This window comes from Jaculus jaculus, chromosome 9 (genome assembly GCF_020740685.1).
Source record: "Jaculus jaculus isolate mJacJac1 chromosome 9, mJacJac1.mat.Y.cur, whole genome shotgun sequence".
Classification (NCBI taxonomy): domain Eukaryota; kingdom Metazoa; phylum Chordata; class Mammalia; order Rodentia; family Dipodidae; genus Jaculus; species Jaculus jaculus.
This window is the reverse complement of record NC_059110.1, coordinates 116,327,912-116,342,364: the sequence shown is the minus strand read 5'-3', so window position 1 is coordinate 116,342,364 and position 14,453 is coordinate 116,327,912. Positions and strand designations below refer to the sequence as shown.

The 14,453-nt window shown below is 44.6% G+C and overlaps 1 protein-coding gene across 1 annotated transcript; it reads right to left on the bottom strand.

Moving 5' to 3' along the window:
• On the bottom strand, nt 1-13,577 carry Ccdc43 (coiled-coil domain containing 43). Its single transcript, XM_045158689.1, has 5 exons — nt 13,370-13,577; nt 6,173-6,260; nt 4,174-4,309; nt 3,221-3,279; nt 1-1,752 (listed from the first exon to the last, which is right to left on the bottom strand). The coding sequence occupies exons 1-5, from the start codon at nt 13,565-13,567 to the stop codon at nt 1,565-1,567; spliced, it is 669 nt and encodes a 222-aa protein (XP_045014624.1). The 5' UTR covers nt 13,568-13,577; the 3' UTR covers nt 1-1,564.
• Nucleotides 13,578-14,453: the final 876 nt, after the last annotated feature.

Genomic DNA, 14,453 nt, shown 5'->3' with positions numbered 1-14,453 from the left:
TGGTGACTTAAAGTTTATTTTCTTAAAATGTGGTTATTTTTGCAATGCCAAAGTTATAGGATTGTATGAAGAAGCAATGTATCTCCTTTTCCCCTTAACCAAGTTTTTAAAACTTTCTTCACAAAGGCAAAATTTTTTGTTAATCTCATAGATAATGATATAAAACAAGTGAACAAGCTTTCTCCAAAGGACTATACAGTAAAAATTTTAGGTTTTATACCTACTTATGGTCTCTGTCATGTATTCTTTTATAACCTCTTAAAAAAGTAAAAACCATTTTTAGTTTGTACCATACAATAAAAAGATTAGGCTAAGCTTGGTCTATGAGTGGTAGTGTTGACCCCTGGTATAAAATATCTACTTTGTCTGTCAGAGAAACGGCTCTCTCCAGGCAGCTATTGCCCAACGCAGGGCAGGACCTGATTTACAAGTGAGCACTGTAAGACAGAAGTAGACGTGAAGAGTCTCTGATCACTTGATTCCATCTGTTCATTTCATAAATGTGCTAAACACCTACTATGTACACTTGTTTTAGCAAGATTTTTCTCCAGTGTTCTCTACAAAACAATTCTTCTAGTTTCTCTAAACTAGAATTTAGGTTTTACGGTCTAATTTTAGGTGAAATTAGAATTAAAATCAAGAGGGAATTCATGATTATAAAAAAAATGAATCTAGCTAACAATATCTTTTCAGTCAATATAAGTACATCCTTCTTAAAGTCACAGTCTACATGAGGAAAAATATGTAACGCTATTATGCTATTAAAAAGATACCTTTTTACCCCATACTTTATTGTGTATGTGTAGTATTGGGGATCAAACCCAGCTAGTACATGCCAAGGAAGCACTTTACCACTAACTACATCCCCAGCCCAGGTTGAAACTTTTTCAAAAAAATATTGCCACATCCATAACACCCTCAGACAATTCCTTCCCACTTCCCTAATTTGCTGTCATGTTATAAAATGTGGATCCAGGCAAGGCTTTTTAACAGCCATTTCAGCCATAAACTACTACTACAGCCAAGCATGGTGGCTCATGTCTGTAATCTTAGCACTGAGGAGCCTGAGGCAAGAGTACTGTCATGAGTTCAAGGCCAGCTTGGACTACTGAGTGAGATTCTATCTCAAAAAACAAAAACAGATTAGATTTAAGGGCACATATTGCCTCCAAAGCAATTTGCAATTCTGCTTTTTTTTTATCATAGAGGGAATGAATAGACATGCTTCCTCCAGGATAAAAACTGTAACTGTTAGCTTTTTGAATCAAAAATGAGGGACACCTTTAAAAAATAAAAAGCCAGAAGGAACACAGAACCTCAGTATTAAAAAAATAAAGGTTGCCCCTATTTAAGATCTTTGGTAAAGACACTAACTATAGTTGATTGCCCACACCACCAAAACATGGCACGTTTTGTAGTTCAAAGTGACTGTGATTTTCCTTTTAACTATTTAAACAGAAGGACCAATGCCTTGGGAGATCATGGGAAATGTAATGGCCTCCCATTTCTCTTAAACACGTGTACACAGAATCAGTCCATGGGTAGAAGGAAGAGTAGGCCAGTGTTATCGTTTCCTTTCCCCTCTCTGTGTCCTTTTCTTTTCCTTTTCCTTGCGCTCCTGCTTGGCTAGTTTGTCCCTTTCTCTCTGCAGCTTGTCCTGTTCCTTCTTCCTCTGGGACTCATCCCGAAGTGAGTCTCGCTCCAGTTTCCGAGCATTGAGAACATCTTCCACGTTGGTATTTCGGAATAGGGCTATAGGTTAGTTAAGGTACAAGTCACACAAGCTGTAACTCTTATACTTCCCATATTCTGGCTGCCTTTTCTTCATGTGGGGCCAGAGCTAGGAGGATCGCCACAAGTTCAAGGCCACCCTGACACTACATAGTGAATTCCAGGTCAGCCTGGGATAGAGTGAGACTCTGCCTCAAAAAAAAAAAAAAAAAAAAAAAAATCCTCTATTTTCTTTGGTTTAATGGAAAATACTAAAACTCCAATTATAGGACTAAATATCCCTCAGATAAAAATCTCAAAAACAAATCTAAATTTAATTCTCTTGAAATTTCTATAGCAGAATATTGCTAGCACATCTAGGGTAGTTTTAGTGAAGAGTGTTAACATGACTGGCAGAATGCACATGTACTTGGAACTATTAAAATGTTTGAAAAGAGGGCTGGAGAGATGGCTTAATGGTTAAGTGCTTGCCTGTGAAGCCTAAGGACCCCAGTTTGAGGCTGGATTCCCCAGGACCCATATAAGCCAGATACACAAGGGGGCACATGCATCTGGAGTTCCTTTGCAGTGGCTAGAAGCCCTGGTGTGCTCATTCTCTCTCTCATTCACTCACTCTCTCTCTGTCTCTCTCAAATAAACAAGAATAAAAAATTTTTATTAATATGTTTGAAGAGAGTTAAGGTTTACTCTTACTGAATTTTACCAATTTATTTTTTTCTCCAGACTGCTAAATTTTATGTGAAAACCATATTTTAGTAACTATCAACACTAGGTTTATAAGGACTATGTAATAAATTTAACAATAATTAGAAAATAAGTAGCCAAAAATTTTATGCTTTTTCAAACTTGAAAAAAACAAAACTGACACTCAGGAGGCAGAGGTAGGAGGATTGCCATGGGTTTGAGGCCACCCTGAGACTACATAGTGAATTCCAGGTCAGCCTGAGCTAGAATGAGACCCCACCTCGGGGGAAAAAAAAAAACAAAAAAACAAGGGGCTGGAGAGATGGCTTAGCAGTTAAGGTGCTTGCCGGAGAAGCCGAAAGACCCAGGTTTGACACCTCAGTACCCACGAAAGCCAGATGCACAAGGTGGCACATGCATCTGGAGTTCATTTGCAGTGCTGAGGGCCATGGTACACCCATTTTCTATCTGCCTCTTTCTCTCAAATAAATAAAACGATTCTTATTTTCTCTTAGATACAGAAGTAGAAAGATCACCTTGAGTTTAAGGCCGCCCTGAGACTACATAGTAAATTCCAGGTCAGCCTACAAAAAATCCTTCCTCTAAGCTAATCCCTTCATAATAACTGTTAGCTTGTTTTCTTTGGGAAAAGTGCTTACTAACCCTATCTAGCACTGTGCTAGGAATGGGGTTCCCAATGTGTAATGACATGACTTCTTGGAGATAAAGGGAGCCCTTAGTGTCAGCAAAATAATCTCCAAAAGGATTCTGTGGAGAAACATGGGGACAGACAAGAAAAGGATACATTTGTCAGAACCACTGTTCATTGTCGATGCACCTGAGTCACCCTTTTCATCTGCTTCAGTGGGTGATGTTAAGGAAAATACGATGGAAAACAAAAGCTTATACATCCCAAATTTAGTCTGAAAAGAATTCAGTAGGGGCTGGGGAGAAGGCTTAGTGTTTAAAAGTGCTTGCTTAGAAAACCTGTTGGTCCAGGCAGCTAACCCATATAAAGCCAGATGCAAAAAATGGCCTAAGTGTCCATTGTTCATTTATAGCATCAAGATACTCTAGGGACCCAGGTTTGACTCCCCAAAACCCACGAGAAGCCAGATGCACAAGAAAGCACATGCATCTGGAGTTCATTTGCAATGGCTGGAGGTCTTGGCGTGCCCATTCTCTTTCTCGCACTCAAATAAATGAATGTATAAAAATAGTTTTTTAAGTGTCACAAATTTAAGGAATCACAGCACTTATTTCTGAAAATACAATATAAACAGTATACTAAAGTATCTGTGAAATTTTTAGGAATATATGAATTACGTGCTGAAAATATAAGTGCAGTGTCAACAATTCCAACATCATTTCTCATAGCCACAAAGACCCAAGATCATTACCCATTTTATTTTTTTTTAATTTTTTTTTGTTTATTTATTTGAGAGTGACAGAGAGAAGGAGGCAAAGAGAAAGGGGGAGAGAGAAAATGGGCGTGCCAGAGCTTCCAGACTCTGTAAACGAACTCCAGACGCGTGCGCCCCCTTGTGCATCCAGGTCCTGGGGAACTGAGCCTCAAACAGGGGTTCTTAGGCTTCACAGGCAAGCGCTTAACTGCTAAGCCATCTCTCTAGCCCTCATTGCCCATTTTAAAGGAGACAAGCTACAGAGGAGGATTCCAACTTCCCAAAGGTTACTTTAACTGCCAAATGTTTCTGGCTTGAGTCTCCAGGAATGGTGCAGAGACTCCAGAAAGGATATTCCTCTTCATCTGTCACGTCAGCATACTGGGCCAGCAGGGCGGCTTTTCTCTGTTTCTCTTCTTCTGACACCATCCTGGGCTTCACAACAATCTGAGCCTGCTTCTCAATTAGGGTAGTAATGGCCTGCACCTCATCTAGGAGATAGTGAAAGGGACCAGAAGGTTGTATGAGTGAAAACAGTTTGAGGCTTGATTCCTCAGGACCCACGTTAGCCAGATGCACAAGGGGGCGCACACGTATGGAGTTGGTTTGTGGCTGGAGGCCCTGATGCGCCCATTCATTCTCAATCTCTCTCTCTCTGCCCCTTTCTCTGTCTGTCGCTCTCAAATAAATAAATAAAAATGATTTTTTTAATTAATTAATTTATTTATTTGAGAGTGACAGACACAGAGAGAAAGACAGATAGAGGGAGAGAGAGAGAATGGGCATGCCAGGGCTTCCAGCCTCTGCAAACGAACTCCAGACGCGTGCGCCCCCCTGTGCATCTGGCTAACGTGGGACCTGGGGAACCGAGCCTTGAACCGGGGTCCTTAGGCTTCACAGGCAAGCGCTTAACCGCTAAGCCATCTCTCCAGCCCAAAAATGATTTTTAAAAAGTATGAAGGATTTAACCAAATAAAGCAAAATACCAACCATAATTTGTCTTATGGAATTAGCATATAAAAAGTTAAGAAAAATATAGCTGAACTTGTAAGTATAATGCAAATCTACAGGGGCAAGATGGAAAAGAAGAAAGAATTAGACCTGGTGATTCAGGCCTGTAGTCCCAGCACATAAGAGGTTAAGGCAGGAAGATCACAAATTCAAAGCTAGCAAGGGCTACATAGAAAGTTCTAGACGGGGGGTGGAGAAAGAAGGAAGGAAGGAAGGAAGGAAGGAAGGAAGGAAGGAAGGAAGCAGGCAGGCAGGCAGGCAGGCAGAAGAAATAAAGTTCTAAGCCAGCCTGACTATACAATAAGACCTTGTTGCAAAAAAAAAAAAAAAAAAAAAAAAAATCTTAGCTGGGCGTGGTGGTACATGCCTTTAATCCCAGCACTTGGGAGGCAGAGGTAGAAGGATTGCCTTGAGTTGTAGGCCACCCTAAGACTACATAGTGAATCCCAGGTCAGCCTAGGCTAGAGTGATACCCTACCCTGAAATCCCACCCACACACACACAGAAAAAATTAAAGCAGGGATTGGAGAAATGGCTTAGCAGTTAAAGAGCTTGCCTGCAAAGCCAAAGGACCCAGGTTCAATTCCCCAGGATCCACATAAGCCAGATGCACAAGGGGCATATTCGCCTGGAGTTCATGTGCAGTGGCTACAGGCCCTGGCATGCCCATTCTCTTTCTGTCTCTTCTATGTCTCTTGCTCCCTGCTTGCAAATAAGTAAATAAAAAATTTTTTTTAAATTAAATCAAAGGGCTAAGAAGATGGCTCTGTGGTTAAAAGAGCTTGCTTGCAAAGCTTGCCTCCCACCCTGCCAGGTTCAATTCCAAAGCTCCACAGCCATGAATGTAAGTTAGATGCAAAAAGTGGTGCAAATGTGGGGCTGGAGATGGCTTAGCAGTTAAGTGCTTGCCTGTGAAGCCTAAGGACCCTGGTTCAAGGCTCGAATCCCCAGGACCCATTAGCCAGATGAACAAGGGGGCACATGCATCAGGAGTTCCAGTAGCTGGAAGCCCTGGCACGCCCATTCTCTCTCTCTCTGCCTCTTTCTCTCTCTTGTTTGTCGCTCTCAAATAAATAAATAAAAATAAACAAAAAATTTTAAAAAATTAAAAAAATTAAAAAATGTGGTGCAAATGTATGGTGTTCATTTACAGAGGCAACTGACCCAAGGCAGGCATACACACACACACACGCAAATAATTTTTTCAATTAAAGCAAGCTGCACTGTAAATTGGGAAGAATGAGAATCCAAAGGAGAATATGGAGCTCTTGCTCTCTGACAGCTATACAGTGTAGGCTTTTGGCAAAAGCCCTGGAGGTTAGACACAGAAAGGCCAACTCTACCTTCTTTTTTCACTTTGGTGACAACATTCTGCGTTTCAGACCATCGTTCTACAATTTCCTTGCAGATATCAAGGAGGGAATCTTCTTCCTAGTTACAAAAATAGACCAATTAACTTCTGAGAAAGTCCTCACAGACAACAGCAACCAAGCAGGTCTATGCAGAGGGCACTGCTCTCCCAGATGGAGATGAGAAGACATCCTGGGGAGGGTCTGGGTGTCACTGGAGAGAGAGGTTATCTTCCACATGCTCCAGAATCTAATCCCTCCTGCTAAATACTGGTAGGAAAGGTGCCCACCAACTCAGGGCAGCCCTCCTTATTCTTTTGTTTTAAAAGAGGAAATAGGGGCTGGAGGAATGGCTTAATAGTTAAGGTGTTTGTCTGCAAAGCCAAAGGAGCCAGGTTCAATTCCCCAGGACCCACGTTGGCCAGATGCACATGGGGGCACACACGTCTGGAGTTCATATGCAGTGGCTGGATGCCCTGGCACACCCATTCTCTCTCTCTCTCTCTCTCTCCCCCTCCCTCCCTCCCTCTTTTTCTGTCAAATAAATAATTTTCTTTTAAGAGGAAATATGCTGGGTGTGATGACCTCCCACCTTTAATCCCAGCACTCAGGAAGCAAGTTAGGAGGTTCCTCATGAGTTTGAGGCCATCCTGAGACTACATAGTGAATCAGCCAACCAACCAACCAGTGCAAGCACTACTGGAGCGAATGAAGAATGATAGAAAGCATTACTCTAATTCCAGATGACTTCTTTTTGTAGCACATGTAGAGTAGGCATGGAATGTGATGTGTGTATGCAGGGGCCAGAGGAGAATTTTGGGTGCCCTCCTCTATTGCTCAACTGCCTGTTTCCTTAAGATGGAGTCTCTCCCTCAACTTGGAGCTGCCCTGTTTTTGGTCAGCAAGTCCCAGTGATTCTTGGTCTCTCTGCCCCTGCAGGTCCAGGGTTACAGAAGTGTGTGGCCACATCCAGTTTTTCACTTAGGTGTTGGGGAACTAAACTCAGGCAAAGCAGTCTAAGGCTCTCTCAGCCTCTCATGCTTAAGTGGCAAGTGCTTTTAGCTGCTGAGCCATCTCCCCAGCCCTTTATCCTACTACTCTTGAATCTTACCTTAAATGCTTGCTAACAAATGTCTTAGTTCCTAATAGTGATTCATAGTTCAATCCAATGACTGGCTATACTTTCAGCTTCTCCTAGAAATGGATTTGCTACAAAATCAGGAATCTCTGACATTATATGCTGCTAGACCACTAGAAAAAAGCAGCACTATATTAAATATATGAACCATATACTTAATATATATACCATATCCTTTGCTCTGTAAAGATGTTCTCAGAAGCTGGGCATGGTGGCACATGCCTTTAGTCTCAGTACTCAAAAGGCAGAGGTAGGAGGATCACCATGAGTTTGAGGCCACCCTGAGACTACATAGTTAGTTCCAGGTCAGCCTGGGCCAGAGTGAGACCCTACCTCAAAAAAACAAAAGTAAGGGGCTAGAGAGATGGCTTAGTGGTTAAGCACTTGCCTGTGAAGCCCAAGGACCCTGGTTCAAGGCACGATTCCCCAGGACCCACGTTAGCCAGATACACAAGGAGGTGCATGTGTCTGGAGTTTGTTTGCAGTGGCTGGAGGTCCTAGAACGCCCATTCTCTCTCTCTCTCTCTCTGCCTCTTTCTCTCTGTCTGTCACTCTCAAAAAGTAAATAAAAATAACAAAAAAAGTAAAAAAAAAAATTTTTTTTCTCAGTTGTTTCACGGACAGGAATCCAGCCTTACTACATGATTTTTGGCTAATTCTTCCCACTGTCAGTTTGCATATATAGATGCAGTTGGGAAAACTGTAAAGATGGGACGTGATATGTGAATTGAACAGGTGTAGGGGAGTCCCCTGAAAAACAATTGTCTATTATATCTTATGCAACAAGAGGCAGATATAAAGAACCAAACTTGGTTCTAGATAGTTTGTTTCTTCTACCAAGAGTCTGTTAAGAATCTAAGACATCTCAAGTAAATAAATTTTTAAAAATGGGCTGGAGAGATGGCTTAGTGGTTAAGCACTTGCCTGTGAAGCCTAAGGACCCTGACTTGAGGCTCAACTCCTCAGGACCCACGTTAGCCAGATGCACAAGGGAGCGCATGTGTCTGGAGTTTGTTTGCACTGGCTGGAGGCCCTGGTGTGCCCATTTTCCCTCTCTCTCTGTCACTCTCAAATACATAAATAAATAAATTTTAAGAAAGAATCTAAGACAGGCCAGGTGTGGTGGTGCACACCTTTAATCCCAGCACTTGGGAGGCAGAGGTAGGAGGATCACCATGAGTTTGAGACCACCCTGAGACTACATAGTGAATTCCATGTCAGCTTGAGCTAGAGTGAGACCCTACCTCGAAAAAAAAAAAAAAAAAAAAAGTCTAAGACAGGCCAGGTGCGGTGGCACATGCCTTTAATCCCAGTACTTGGGTGGCAGAGGTAGGAGGATCACCGTGAGTTTGAGGCCATCCTGAGACTACATAGTGAATTATCCCAGGTCAGCCTGAGCCAGAGTGAGACCCTACTTTGAAACCCCCCACCTCAAAAAAAGAAAACCTAAGACAGGGCTGGAGAGAGAGGGCTTAGTGGTTAAGGTGCTTGCCTTCAAAGCTTAACGACACGAGTTCAATTCCCTAGTACTCACATAAAGCCAGATGCACAAAGTGGCACATGCAACTGGAGTTTGTTTGCAGTGGCTGGAAGCCCTGGCATGGGTATTGTCTGTATCTCTATCTCCCTCTGCTTGCAAATAAATAAATAAAATAAAACAAATAAATTCGGCTGGCGGGATGGCTTAGCAGTTAAGGCGTTTGCCTGCAAAGAAAAAGGACCCAGGTATTCTCCAGGACTCAAGTAAGCCAGATGCACAAGGTAGCGCATGCTTCTGGAGTTTGTTAGCAGCAGCTGAACGCCCCAAGGGTGCCTACTCTCTCATAAATAATTTTTTTAAAATTAACATGTTAAGAAAAAAAGAACCTGCTGGACATGGTGGCGCACACCTTTAATCCCAACACTCGGGAGGCAGAGGTAGGAGGACAGCCATGAGTTCAAGGCCACCCTGAGACTACGTAGTGAATTTCAGGTCAGCCTGGGCTAGAGTGACACCCTACCTCAAGAAAAAATTTTAAGAGAATCAAAAGCTGGCCATAGTGGCACACACCTTTAATCCCAGCAATTAGGATTCAGAGGTAGGTGGATCACCGTGAGTTCGAAGCCACCCTGAGACTCCATAGTGAATTCCAGGAGAGCCTGAGCTGGAGTGAAACCCTACCTCGAAAAAAAACAAAAAAAATAAAAGAATCAAAGACAGGACTGGAGAGATGGCTTAGCAGCTAAAGTGCTTACCTGTGAAGTCTAAGGACCTAGTTTGATTCCCCAGTACCCACGTAGGCCAGATGCACATGGTAGTGAATGCATCTGGAGTTCATTTGCAGTGTCTAGAGGCCCTGGCGGGCCCATTCTCTCTCTCTAAAAGAAAATAAAATATTTTTAAAAAGAGTCTAAGACAGGGCTGGAGAGATGGCTAAGCAGTTAAGGCACTTGCCTACAAAGCACCCATGTTCGACTCCAGATCACACATTAGCCAGACACACAAAGGTGAGGCAAGCACAAGGTTGCACATGCCCGCTAGGTGGTGCAAAACGCCTGGAGTTCAATATCAGTGGCTGAGGCCCTGGCACACCAATTCTCTCTCCTTAAAAAAAAAAAAAAAAAGTCTAAGACAGACATATATTTCTCTTTATAAACAGACATACTACCATGAGAAAGGACTGGTACCAAAAGTACCAAAGTCAACAACTTCTTCCTGGAGTCTTTAGTAACTTCCCAGCTGGAAACAAAAACTCAAATTCCTTGCCTCTTAGTCTTTCCCCCTATAATCTGTGATGTCAGGGTCCAAAAAATTAATTTCCTGGGTTGTATTCCCACTGAACTTCCAAGCTGTGTTAAAGCTTTTCCATTTATAGACCAGTCTTCCAAAAAAAAAAACAACAAAAAAAAAAAAGCCGCCAGTCTTGCCAGAACAGGCTCTGCGACTCACGGGCAGGGCGGGGGATGTCCACTCAGAGGGGTCAGGTGTCGTATTTCAAGCATGTGCTCAGTCAGTGCACTGCACTTCCACAAAGTGTGAGTGTTTCCTCCCATGTGCACCACATCCATAAAATTCTTTGGATTTGAAATGCGTTTTCTTTTTCTGCCTTTTACCATTCTCTACAACCTGTGTATATGTACATTTCTATCTAGCTGTGTTTGTCATACCTCCCAATTCTTTTTACTAGTCCCTGAAACTTGATCTTAAGGGAAATAGGTCCAAATCTGTTCATTAAGACAGACATTAAAAGAAAGTCTTAGCCAGGCATGGTGGCACACGCCTTTAATCCCAACACTTGGGAGGCAGAGGTGGAGGAATGCCATGAGTTCGAGGCCACCCTGAGACTACAAAGTGAATTCTAGGTCAGCCTGGGCTAGAGTGAGACCCTACCTCCAAAAAGGACCAAAAAAATAAAGTATTGGCTGGATGATGACTTTCACAGTAGCGGTCCGGTTTCCAAGGCCTTCTCTAACCTATGAGTACACACAAAACTCCAGTTTCCACTCTATGTGAAGATGCAGGCAAACTTGTTTTGTCGTTGTTTGTTTTTAATGTTTTTACTTATTTGAGAGAGAAATTATGGGCACACCCAGGCCTCTTGCTACTACAAACAAACTCCAGACACATGTGCCACCTTGTGCATCTGGCTTGACAAGGGAACTGGGCAACTGAACACAAGCAAGCAGGCTTTGCAAGCGAGTGTCTTTAATCAGCCATCCCCCAGCCCTAAATGTTATTTATTTCATTTTTAAAAAATATTTTATTATTCAGTTATTGATTACAGGGAAAATGAATATGGGCACATCAAGGCCTCTAGCCACTGCAAGCCAACCCCAAATGCACATGCTCTTCTGCGTCTGGCTTATGTGGGTACTGGGGAATCAAACTGGGGTCTTTAGGATTCACAGGCAATCTCCTTAACTGCTAAGCCATCTCTGCCGTCCTTTTTCTTTAATTTTTTTTTTTATTTTAAATTTATTTATTTATTACAGAGAAAGAGGGAGGGCAGGTGGATTATCTTGAGGTAGAGTCTCACTCTAGTCCAGGATGATCTGGAATTTACTCTATAATCCCAGGATGGCCTCAAACTCACAGCAAGTCTTACTTCTGCCTCTCGAGTGCTGGGACTAAAGGCATGCACCACCAAGCTCCACTAAATTTTATTTTTTTAATATTTTATTTTTATTTACTTATTTGAGAGAGAGAAAGAGGCAGATAGAAAGAGAATAGGTGCTCCAAGGCCTTCATCCACTGCAAACGAACTCCAGATGCACGCACCACCTTGTGTAGCTGGCTGACATGGGTCCTGGGTATTTGAACCTGGGTCCATTGGCTTTGTAGGCAAGTGCCTAACTGCTAAGCCATCTCTCCAGCCCTGAATTTTATTTTTGAGCTTACTGAATTTTATTATTCATTGATTGGTTGATTTTTTTTGTGGGGGGGGGACAAGGTTTCATGTAGTCCAGATTGTCCTTGAATTAGCTCTCTGAGGAAGGTCTTGGACTCCTAATCCAACTGCCTCTACCTCCCAGGTGCTGGGATTTCTTCACTTCTCAGATTACATAATAGCGACCCATTCCTGTATTTAAAAGGTGAAGCCTGAGGACCTTGGTTCAAGGCTCCATTCCCCAGGACCCACCTAAGCCAGATGCATAAGGTGGTACATGCATCTGGAGTTCCTTTGCAGTGGCTGGAGGCCCTTGCGCGCCCATTCGTTCGCTCTGTCTGTCACTCTCAAATTTAAATTAAAAAAAAAAAAAAAAGTATTTGGCCATTAAGGCATCTGCCTAGAAAACCTACCCACCGGAGTTCAATTCTCCAGTGCCCATGTAAAGCCAGATGCACAAAGTGGCACATGCATCTGGAGTCCATCGGTAGTGGCTGGAGGCCCCGGTGCACCTCTCCCTCTGCCAAATAAACAAATAAAAATATTTTTAAAAAATAAATGAAATAATATTTAAAAAGATAAACTACAGGCTGGGCGTGGTGGTGCATGCCTTTAATCCCAGCACTCCGGAGGCAGAGGTAGGAGGATCACTGAGAGTTTGAGGCCACCATGAGAACTCCAGGTCAGCCTGGGCTAGAATGAGAGCCTACCTGGAAAAACCACCAAAAAAAAAAAAGATAAACTACATATTTCTAAATTACTTAATCTTTCCTCCTTTTTTTTTTTTTTTTTTGTGTGTGTGTGGTAGGGTCTTCTGACTTGGAATTTACTCTGTAGCCCAGGCTGGCCTCTAGGCGACCGTCCTACCTCAGCTTCCCCATCACTGGGAAAGAAGGTGTGAACCATCACATCCAGCTTTTTCTTTGGTTGGCTGGTCGTTTAGTTGGCGTTTTATTTTTTGGGGGGGGTGCAGTGTCTTTTGTTGTAACCCTGGCTGGCCTCATCTTCTCCAGTGTCGGGACCACAGATACTGCGCCACCCCACACTAGGCATGAATCTGCTTCTAAGAAACTAAATGTCAAATTGATTTTTCTGATCTCTCATTGCCCCTCCCCCCCACCCCAATGGTTACTAAGTTTCTAGATACTGTTAAGGATCAAGCACATTTGTATCGATCGCGCTACCACGAAAAGACCTCCACCACCATCTCACTTATTTTTTTTTTTTCCTATCTTCGAAATAGGAACCAAGGGGAAACTTCCTACAGGCTTTTGTCATGGGACAGCCCTGGGCACTGGCCTCCTAATGGGCAGACGTCCCAAGAACATTTTATTGCCCCTCGCAACACTGTAAACGGATGGGAAGGGAACCGGGGTGTTAGACGTCCGAGAGAAAATTCTCATTTAGACATCACAGTGCCTTCAGAAGACTACTTTCCAGTTCACCTAAAGACACCCCAGAGGGCCTTGTTCCCGGGAAAACGGGAAAGTCACTCTTCTCCATGCACCTGCCGCCTCCAGGCGGCCCCAAAACCTAGCTGAGGAGCATCCACGCCGCTCCGGCCGCAGCCCCGAGCTCGGAGTCAACTTCTCCCTTCGCGGGGCGCTGGGGGAAAGGAACCCGAAGTGTGGACAGTGGTTCTCGGATGTCTGTCTGGGGTGGAGGGAATGGGCGCCGGCCACTCACCAGGAAAGCAGAGAGGATACCCTGCAGAGCGTCCAGCCTCTCTTCCTCTTCCTCCTCCTGCAGGACACCAAGGATGTAGGCGCCGTACACGGCTTGGTCCACTCCCAACGCCTCCAGCCGTCCGTCCAGCCAACACCCGAAGCCCCCGCGGTCTCCCTCGCCGCGGGCCGCCTCGGCCGCTCCGCTGGGCGCCGCCATCTTGGGGCCAGGGTCCTGCCGGCCCCGGGGACGTCTACCGCAGTGCCTGACGGGCCGCGCCGCGGGCCCCGCGCGCATGCGCCGCGCTTAGAGCCGGTGGAGCGCGAGAGGGTCCGCGCTGGCTTTCCGAGTCTCCCGCAGCGGAGCGGCTCGGATGTGCGCGGTGAGTATTCCCAGACTACAGCCTCAAGAACGCGGTCTCCGTCACACCGACCAGCGGTTTTAAAGAACTGGGACTGCCGGGCGTGGTGGCGCACGCCTTTAATCCCAGCACTCGGGAGGCGGAGGTAGGAGGATCGCCTTAAATTCCAGGCCAGCGTGGGTTAGAGTAAGACCCTACCTCGAAAAACCAAACAAACAAACAACAACAAAAAAAGCCGGGCGTGGTGGCGCACGCCTTTAATCCCAGCACTCGGGAGGCCGAGGTAGGAGGATTGCCATGAGTTCAAGGCCACCCTGAGATGACAAGACTTAATTCCAGTTCAGCCTGGACCAGAGTGAGACCCTACCTCGAAAAACCAAAAGAGAAAAAAATAGAAAGAACTAGGTGGCTCCACTTCGATCCCAGCTCTCCCTCCCACCTTCTCGAGCTGCCCTTTGGCGCGCACTTGTGGGATGGTAAGCCACCCCACTCCAGCGCGGCAGAGACCTGCTTCCTCTTGGAAACGCCACCTTCTCCGCTCCAAGTCATCCTCTCAGGAAACCCCAGTTCCAGAAACCCCCCTGACGCCCCGCAGTCTGTGTGACGAGCCCTCCAGTGCGCTGCCTTCCTCGTGCTGGACGGCAGGTGCTCAACAATTGAACTGGCGCCCACAAGTCATTGCTGTCACTCATGGCTTCTCCAGGAATATTTTCTGGGGGACCTTCTATCCTCTGCCAGGCACTG

Excerpts from the sequence above, each read along its gene's own strand:
- Ccdc43 (XM_045158689.1), bottom strand. The coding sequence starts at position 13,567 with ATGGCGGCGCCCAGCGGAGCGGCCGAGGCGGCCCGCGGCGAGGGAGAC. Across the intron at positions 6,261-13,369 it reads GTATCCTCTCTGCTTTCCTG|GAAGAAGATTCCCTCCTTGA; the intron begins GTGAGTGGCCGG and ends TTTTGTAACTAG. Across the intron at positions 1,753-3,220 it reads GAACAGTGGTTCTGACAAAT|CCCTATTCCGAAATACCAAC; the intron begins GTATCCTTTTCT and ends ACTAACCTATAG.